General features: G+C 35.9%; 1 gene segment (V, D, J or C); it reads left to right on the top strand.

Annotated features, from left to right (window-relative positions):
* The first annotated feature begins 8,838 nt into the window (after positions 1 to 8,838).
* LOC122144342 lies at positions 8,839 to 10,050 on the top strand. The segment is given in 2 exon segments: positions 8,839 to 8,942; positions 9,024 to 10,050. Coding segments are annotated over 2 exon segments (456 nt in total).
* Positions 10,051 to 10,544: the final 494 nt, after the last annotated feature.

Raw genomic sequence — 10,544 nt, 5'->3', positions numbered from 1 at the left:
GACCTGGTGGGGCAAAACATCCATAAGAATTGCAGCAAAGCTTGGTCCAATTTTCTATTTGTTTTCCTCCAATCCACAAATATTTCGAATCTTTTGATGACCGGACTTTATATCTTCCCTTCATCGAACTCGACAACATCTCTAAGTTGACCATTTTACCATCTGATCTCACTCAGTGACTCGAGGCGAGCTGCGTAGAACGGGACGGAACCATGCAGTGAATTTGGGTAGATTTATCCGGAAATGCAAAATAAGCCGTAATTTTGTTTTTATTGTAACACTGTTGGTAGATACATTTTATGAATTTGTATTGCATTACTACTAGTACTGTTACTGGCTATAAAACGACCTCTGGGGGGCCCAAAAATACATGGCGCCCTTAGAATCTTCCCCTAACAATAAAAGAAAGTAAACTGTGACATATTATACCCAACAATTCTTCATCCAGTGGACCTGACATCTGTAAAACTGATAAAAATTTGAGACCCACGATTCAGACACTTTGACCTGACCATGTTTTGCTTAAGTGTTTTTTTTTTTTAAATGTCTAATGCTTTCTTACCTAACCATAGACGTGAAAAAAAAAAAAAAAAACATTGCTTAGTAATTTGGTTGCCTTATTTGGTATTATCTTATTGTGTACTGTCCAATTTAACAGTTGACTGCTAACAGCTATTCATCCAAAATCATTAACATACCTTTCTAATCAAAGTTATCTGACATTATTAAGATGCATTTTGTTCTTCACATCTGTTTAATGACCATTTTGTAAACTAGAAGCGAATAAACTGATAATGTGATAAATGTTTAAGGTGTCCGAATAAATTTCTCAGGTTGCTGTTATTACTTGAAAATGTATTTATGTTGCTTGTTTTTAACACTGGCTATTATTTGGGCTGCAACAACTACTTGATCCCAAAAAATTAAGAATAATTGAAAATGAAAATACAACAACATAAATTTCAAAATTGATTATCAGGCTCTCAAGTTATACACGAAAAACACATCCAAGAAAATGCATTTCTGTGAACAAACCACCAGACATTTTACACGTCTACCAAACACTTTCATTCTCTGATTTATTTTTTTCGGCTCATCTTTCACAGCATCGATGCACAGGAATGTTTTTAATAAACAACCTGAGGACTTTTGATGCTGTCACTGATCAGTCTGATGGGTTTATTAAGTTTAGAATTGAAACACTGAACAGTAAAGTGAACACTTCCTCAAGAAAAAAAAAAAAATCAAGCAATCAATGAATTATTCAAGGCTGCGCATGGAACAATATAATCTCACTGATAAGACCCTATAAGTGCATTCAAAAAATATATTTACCTTTTGTTAATTACGTTCAGTGTTACTCTAATATCACTTAGTTAACCATTTTTCTTAATTTCCACATTTAATTATGTCTCATTTTTGGAAAAACATTTAGCAACTGCAGAAGTGCAAACTGATAGGTGACCCCCCCCCCCCCCCCCCCGCCCTGATATTGGGGAAGAGTGTAAGGCAATGGATCTTAATCGTAGTCCGTGCTCCTGCTGGAGATGATGAAGCGGTTCTCCTGCATTTTGCATCCACTCACACGCCACAGGGGACGAGAAAATACTTCTTTGAAACAGAGACTGACACATCATGGCCTCCCCTCAGTGCATTATTTCTGGAACCGTGGTTTGATACACTTTTATTGTATAACTATGAAATACAAAAACTACAAAATACCAAATGCACTAAATAAAATAATTCGATAAATGTGTATTTTACGCTTTAGCAGACATAACCTAAAAATAAGTTTTAAATAACAAAATAAATCAACTAGAGAAGGCTGACTATAATCAGCTTGCGTCCATTTAGTGAGAAAACCTTCTATTCACAAACTGAATTAGAAAGAAAAAAAAGCTCTTCTGTTCTTCAGTGCTGCAACACATGTTTGAGGCGTACACACAATATCTGAGCGAGAGCAGAGCAGAGAGAGCCATTCTAAAGAACAATGTATATTAAAAGAACACGTCAGTTGTTGGTGTGAGTGAAGGTTATATCCAGTTTGCTATTGGAGAGATTTGTTGCGATTCGTCATTACATGGATCACATATGCACTCTCGACATTTTCTCATTAAGAGCACCTTAGAAAAAGACCTAAAATTCAGTGTAAGCAGCAGTAAAGAAAAAACATCCCTAGGCACCCTGCCCCTACACATGCCGAGGATCCACCCCTGCCAGATAGAGTTAGACATTTAAATAAAACAACGCTTTATCACAAGATAAATGTGGGGGGGGGGGTGCCACCCCTTCCCACGACTTATAGCCCACCCACTGTGTGGCTCTGAGCAGTTGGTTTATAGTGTCTGTGACTGTTAACACTTCTCATGACTGAGGCGAGCAGGAACAGAAACACAATCTTCACATCACTCATTCCATTCAAGAATCAACCACAACAATGTAACCCAACATCATCATCCATCATCTGGACACTCACATCTGTTTTACACCGGCTCAATGTTTTGTGTAGTAAAATTGTAAACAAATATTAATAACATAATTTAACATGTAAAATATTAAACATTACAGTTTTTGCATGTAAGTTTCATTGTTGTTTCTCGTTGCCTTCTTTTCCAGATGTATAGGACCAGATAACTACACCCTAGTAACTCAGAGTCCATCATTAATAACAGTGCACTCAAGGGGACAAGAATCGGGTGTTCACACAGTGATAAAGAGTCGTACAAAAACCTCCGTCCGTCAGAGTCACAGTGACCTTGCACTGATACAGCTGAGAGATACTGCAGCTGCTCTACAACACAATCACACCACAACACTGATCAGTGAACAAACACACATAACACAATATCTTTACAACATAAATAGTATATTCCTGAAGAAAACAAGTCAGTGTTTTAATATGATCATCATGTTTTTGGTGTAAAATATGATGCCTGTCAATCAAACTGAAAAGATTGCAATCAGTCACTGCTTCTGTCTTTTAACAAATATGCTTAAGACAAGCAAACTTTAAGTGAAGTTTTAGTCTATTTACATAAAACACTTATTTACTCTTACTTAAAGTATAATTTATGTTTACTTTGTGTAAGAAAATAGCTAAATTACTCATGTTTTAGTGGGTTTAAAGTATCAGTTCTTTATAACCATGTGAAGGCCTGCTACAGTTTTTTTTAAATATTTACGTAATGATCCTGCTTCAGTTTGCTTTTCAAAAGTAAGATATTTTAAAAGTCATTTTTAACATTTTCATATATTTTATGACGCACAATATTACTTAATTATTTATCAAGGCTGTGATTGTGTGAGTGTAGGTGTGTGTGTGTGTGTGTGTGTGGAATGTGTGTTGTGTTATTGACGCTAAAATCTCTATACTGTTTTCTTTCAAGTCTTATGTGTCTGTAATCCATGGGGAAGAAGTCCCTTATGTCTTGTGTATGACTGTGAAGGTTAAAGGAAGTTCACACCCAAAAATTAAATTTGTTGTTTATCTGCTTTACCCCCAGGGCATCCAAGATGTAGGTGACTTTGTTTCTTCAGTAAACGAACTGAAGATTTATGTCATAGAGTACGTGGGATGGGAACACAGCTTTGAGACAGTCAAAAAAAACAATACACAAACAAAACCAAAATGAAACCCTGCGGCTCGTGAAATACACATTGATGTGTAAAGAACACAAAACGATCCTTTTTTGGACATGGTAAAAGCATGATATTGCTTGAAGTGGAGTACATCATATAAATACCAAGGAAAAAAACTATTTTAGTAAAACTGTCCAACATGTAGGTACTAATGTTTAGGACCACCTTATTATAAGTGGGACCAAGTAAAGGGAAATGAAATTGTGAATAAATACAGTTTAACACAATTTAATATATTAAATATATTGTAATAGCAAATTGATTTATATTTTGAATATGCTTAAAATTTATTGTTTCACAATAGTATATGATTAGATGCATATATAAATATAAGTATGACAAAAAGACAATTAAAATTCTTGCCCGGGCTAGGGAACAGCAGACGGAAATGGGTGTTGTCGCTGTCCCTCCCTGATGGGCGTGGGGCTGCCCCCTGCACGCTCCCCGGCCCCCGCCGCCCCACTCGTCTCGATTGTTGTTTTTTCCTGTTCTTTATTTTCTTGATGGCTTGTGGCTGTTTTTCGTGAGTGTGTGTGCTGTCTTTGTCCGGGATCTTCTCATTTTCAAACTATCCAAGCTGGTTTTTGTATTTTTAGAAGCTCCGCTTGTGTGTACCGCCCCTGCGCTGGTTGCCAGGATCGAGCTTCTGCAAGAGCTGGTTTCCAAAAGCCCCCTGATATTTCTGCCACGCCACTCGTGCACTAGATTTACTGCTACTGATCGAGCTTCTGAAAAGCACCTGGACAAACACTACATGCATCTTCATCTGTTAGTTGAATGATGTTGTCAGACACAAATGGAGTTTGTTGAGAAGCTTTATTGAATGTTGCAGCAAAAACAGCAGATTGAAAGATCAGCCACGTGCTTTGACACTAGAGCTCTCTTTCAGTATTGAGTTGTAAATGACTACAGCTGCAGCACTAGACTCATGTGAATCCTGCCTGACACAGGACACTCAGATACGGTCATCTTCAGGAGAGAGCAGCGCTCACTGGAGAAACATCAGCACTGCGAGCGACTAACAGCGACTCTTGTGGAGCGAGGCCTCATGAGGAGCTCCATCATGTGTTACTCTGCAGACGTACAGCTCTCCCGCTTCCCCAGCGTGCTTTGCTGAGGGTCAGGACACTACTGCGGCGGCTGTAGCGGCCGTGCTGCTCGCTCTCTGCGCTGGTCACAACCCCCTCGGTGACCTCTGAGCCGTCCCCGTGTCCTAGTCACCACAGTCGCCACATGTGGAGAGTACGAGCTGAGGGCAGAGCAGTGCGGGCTGATATCAGAGAGTTTCTGCAGAGAAGGGGCTGGCAGCAGAGACATGAGTGGCTCACATTGGGACCAGCTGCAGAGGGACAAACACAACACATTCCAAAACAGAGAAAACACCCTGCAGCTCCAGCACTCTTCTGCACTGCAGCATTCACAGCATTTCAACAGGATCTTTCCAAGCCCAGAGAATGAGGAGTGCAGTCAAAATCACAACCAATCTCATCATAGCATCTGTATTTCCAACATCACTATCAGCTGATATAATAGCTTCAATATACAAAACAAATACAAGCACTATCTACCTTTAAATTCAAACCTCATAAATAAAAACTAAACATACTAAAGGCCACTGAGTGCTGTAATTCGTAGTTTTTTTTTACATTCTACCCATCACAACTGTTTTTTAATGCTTTTTTCTACTTTTCCAACACTCCTTTCATTTCAAATACACATTGGGTTACTCCGGAGGTACAGTATTAATTACTGGTTTTATTATAATAATATCACTGAATCATATTTTTTAAAAAAATACACATTTTGTATGTATATTAAACCCACTTGATAGAACAACACGAGCACAAACAGATTCAGAATCATTAAATAAACTGCAGAAAGCTGCTACCTTTAACATTTTAAACATCAAATCTCTTTTTTTTTTCTGTTTAAATGAAAAAATAAAAAATAAAATAAATAAAAAAACTATGAAACACAATATAGAAATGTATAAAAGAAAAAAAAAACTGTGATAAACTGATAAAACTCATGTGAGATACATTATGAAGCTCGTGTTTTAGACAGGAATTGCCTTTGGGGGTGTTCAAAGTGGGAATGGGAATAACACTTTTATAATAAACTTTCAGTATGTCAGTCATTTATAATTGATTAGTTAATGATGAACTAATTGTTTACAAAACATTCACAACAAGCAAATTAATAAGTGATATGCTAACAATTTGTGTGTGTTTTGTTAATTCATTTACAAGTCATTTACAAGTGAGTAGTTAATGATGAACTAATCATTTACAAAACATGACTATGTGTTCATAACATTGATTAATAAGGGACAAATGTTAATATTTTATCTATGTTTTCTTACAGTACATCAAGGTAACAGTATAAATAATTTACAAGTGATAAGATTGATATGACTCCTTACTAATCATATTTGACAAAACATGACTATAACATTCAACAAATGATTATTAAGTAATATGCTAACGATTTACAAATCGTGTTAAGTTGTCTTTAAAAATAGCATCATGAAATAATCAAACTGATTCTTTAGTAAAAGGTTTATACACACTGAAAAAATACTCATTTTTTTAAGAGAAGTAGTTGGCAAACCATATATTTTAGCTACATTTAAATAAAAATGTTGAAAATTAGCTCAACTTAATTTGTTTATTTAAAATGTAGCTAAAATACAATTGATTGCAACTACTTATCTTAAAAAAAAAAAAGGTAAATTTCAATGATTTTTCTTTCAGTATAGTTACTAGTGTAAGTTACTAGTTAATATATTATTAATCACTTCTAAATCACTGGAATGTCAACATTGTGGTCAGAGTTGAAAAAACTATTATCTCATCTGTGCAGAGTTAAAATACTCACCATGTGTGGTCTCAAGAGAAGACAAATCTGTCTAAACTCTCAACCATTTCGGGGGCCCTCTACACGTCACTGCAGTACACAGCTACAAAGTATTCAAACCTGTTGTGAAAACATGAATACATCATTTTTCAAAGCTTTCTGTATTCCTTTCTTTACTCTAGTGTAAACTACTCATCAGTTTGTAAATGTTTTACAAACCCTTCCGGTTACAGGTTGTGTGTGTACACACTGGTGGAAAGATCTACGAATGATGAGTAGTTTAACACCTTTACACTTTAACAATAAACTATTGAAACAACATTTTAGATTCAATATTTGGTATAAATCATACGTTATAGTAAATAATAATTTTGTTGTTTCAGAAGTTTTAAAAAACAGTTTTTTTTTTTTTTTTTACAATCTAAATTGCAAGTTTTTAATGGAGAATCAAAAAAGGGACTTATTCAACCGAGCGACCAGTTTAGGTTCCTCCACCCACCGAATGTGTACCACAGTGATACAATCTCATGAAACACTCGTACAAAAACCCTCTCTTTCACTCTCTCTTTCTCTTCTCCAACTGCATGTTTTTCTCGTCCCCTTTCGGTGGAACACAAAAACTCCCAGCAGATGAGAGGAAACTTTCCAACAACACTAGATGAAGCAGCAGTTTTTGGAAAAAAAAAAATGTTTTTTTCAAAAAGATAATATAAAACTTTCACACATAAAATATCCTTCAAAATGTGGGTGATTATATAAAAACCAGTTTTAAAGATCCAGTATATATTTGCGGGGACCCTAATGACCGTTGGACCTCTTTTAAAATCATGGATGACGTTGTGTGTTTCTCTTAATGCTGCTTCTATTTCTTCATTCATGCAAGCTATGCAAATCTCAATCAGCATGGAAGCCACCTTTCATTTAAACACCCCTGCAAAATCCCATGGCCCCTGTGGCCCTGGTTCAACAACAGTTACTAGTTACTAAAAAATATTGATACTACTTTTTTAAGGGTCCAGGTTCTTCTCCAGTTCTCCTCGTCTCCTCCGCTATTAACATATCATAATAACCATTAACTACAAACTTTTGTTTGCCTAAAACAAACTACAAACCTCAAAAAAAAAACTTAAAACTCCTACTTTAATTCCCGGCTTATTAATAGGTTAGTCAAAGGTGTTTGTTAAAGGGTTAGTTCAACAATAAAAATGAAAATTTCTGTTCTGTCCCATTAAATTACTTCAACCGCATGGGATGTGTTTCCACAACCCTAAGAGACCCTCTCCGTTCATCTTCAGAACACAAATTAAGAGGTTTTGAATTGAAAATGCAGTCTGGGAGCTCTCAGAAAACAGACCCTCCATAGACAGAAAAGGAATTACAATACGATCAAAACACCACAAAACGTAGCAGAAACTTAGAGAAACGAGAATCCGTTTTGTAGGCAAAAAGAAAAACATAAATAACTTAATTTCCAGGGGAAAATTTTCATCTCCATCTGGCGTAACCCTATAGTGACAGTTTGGAAGAGTGAATTATCCCTGGAACGCAGCGAAAACCGCGCAAATCTAGATTCATGTTGTGTCTCTGTCATCTGCACCCACACGCGAATACGTGTGTTTTTTCGTTTCAAATCAAATGCACAGCAACAACGTAGAAAAACAAATCCATCTCCGGATGTCGCGAACTGTGGAAACAGAGAAACCGAACATTATACCGCTGATTGCATTCATCGAATTATTTCATTCCACAAAAATTCTGTTTTTTTTTTGTTGTCCATTTTTTTTTCTTTTGCATTACAAACACTAATTATCGGCAGGCTTTTGTAATTATTACAGTTGAAGACCCTGATGGTCACAGGGATATGACCGTTACAGAGAATTCATCCTTACTACGTTCTTCTGGGGGGTGCACGTATTTCTTTCTTCTGGACGTTGATCAGTTGTAACTTAAATTGCTGTCATATGGCGGGTCATAGAGCTCCCCGAAGGCATTAAAAACATATTAATGTGGGTCCCGAAGATTGAACGAAGTTTGGAACATCATGGGGTGCGTAATTAATGACAGAATATTCATTTTTTTGGGTGGAACTAAACCCTCAAGTGTACATACAGTCAATGTGGTAATAATAGGATGCTAATAAGAAAACTTTTTACTTAGTGAGATTGGTCCTATACTAATGTGTACCAAACTATATTTGGTGACCGTTTTATCAAAGACTCCATATTATGGTTTGTTGGCAGCAAAAGCTGTTGTAAATTCCTGCCCCACTCTTTGCATCGTCAGCACCATGGCTCAGTGCTTTGAGAGTGTTTATAGTTGCTGTGAGTTTAAACACTTCCATGGACTGAGAGCAGAACGAATCACAATCTTCATCATCACACAAGACACAACAACAACAATGAACAACATCATCATCCTCATCTGGACTCTGACTCTCTGCATTCAGGGTAAATATGTTGTACTTAACATTACACACATCTTATGTACAGTCTATGAACCACTAAATGTCTAAAATGTTCTTATTTCAGAGATCTGGGGACAAGTGACAGTGACTCAGAATCCAGAAATAAAATCCATCAATCAAGGAGAAACTGTTACAATCAGCTGTAAAACCAGTCAGCTGATTTCTGGCTGTAGTGACTGTGTGTCTTGGTATCAGCAGAAACCTGGAGAAGCTCCTAAACTCCTCATTTATTACATAAACAGCCTCCAGTCAGGAACTCCTTCTAGATTCAGTGGCAGTGGAGCTAGCTACGGAAGTGATTTCTCTCTGACCATCAGTGGAGTCCAGACTGAAGATACAGGAGATTATTATTGTCAGAGTTACCCACAGTGGTGGTGTGTTCACACAGTGATAAAGAGTCGTACAAAAACCTCCGTCAGTCAGAGTCACAGTGACTGCACTGATACAGCTGAGAGACACTGCAGCTGCTGATGAGAGGCGGGTGATAAACAATGCAATGACAATAATGTTAAATTACACATTTTTCTAATAACATTAAATTATTATTATTATTATTATTATTATTATTATTATTATTATTATTTTACTAAGTATAGCAAACATAGTTGTTGTATGTTCTGTAACTTATTTTATTTTAAATAACAGTTAGTGCTCAGACAGGTCAGTCTTTGTGTCTCTCCTCTTGTGTTTCAGATCAGTTTATGAGAACGGAGTGGAAACCGAGGCAGAGATTTTTAATTTAGATTTTTGATTGCAGAGCAATTGTGTTTTCTGTCTCATAATTGTTCACTGATTGATCAGAGTGCTTTTTTTTCACCGGTGAAAAGAAACACAAATTTAACTAGATTTTGTCTGGAAGGTAGGTTATTTCTTGCTTATAGAAATGTTATATAAAAACAATGTCACACTCACAGTTTTGCTGTGGCTTTATGTCTATGATAGAATCTGTGCTGATATTCAGTACAACTTTTTGTCATGTGATATTGCTTAAATGCAGCAGGATGAAAGAAAACAACAAAAGACCTTCAAGCCTAAGACAACTTCAGCATGGACGTTTAATACACTCTACATTTTGATTGCAAAAAAATAAAATAAAAATAAAAATAAAAAAAATATTTAAAAATTAATAATAATAATTCAAAACACAAACCAAATAACATAACTAATAACAATAAAGACTAATGATAAATTGCAGTCATACAAATGTATATATATATATATATATATATATATATATATATATATATATATATATAAAAATAAAAAAAAAATCATACATTTTCCCAAGATTACCGTTTTGAGATGTTTTGGCTGGACACTCTTGTAGAATTGACTCCATTTGCAGGTGTTTTCATGGTTCATTTTAAGGAATCAAATCAATAAAGATGTCTGGATTAACTAAATGTGGGTCAAAATGTGCAGCACACAACAGATCCAGACTCGGTGAAACACGATTCCGCAATTACTTGATTTATATTTCCCATGTTACAAGTATGTTGCAGTAATTTTCATCTGCAATGTTAACCCTCTCTTTTTATTTCATTTTGGAATACAGAACGACCAAAAAGTGTAACAAATTTTAAGT

This window comes from Cyprinus carpio, unplaced genomic scaffold, assembly GCF_018340385.1.
Source record: "Cyprinus carpio isolate SPL01 unplaced genomic scaffold, ASM1834038v1 S000006646, whole genome shotgun sequence".
NCBI classification, from domain to species: Eukaryota; Metazoa; Chordata; class Actinopteri; order Cypriniformes; family Cyprinidae; genus Cyprinus; species Cyprinus carpio.
The sequence above is the reverse complement of the archived record's forward strand: the minus strand, read 5'-3'. Positions and strand labels throughout refer to the sequence as shown.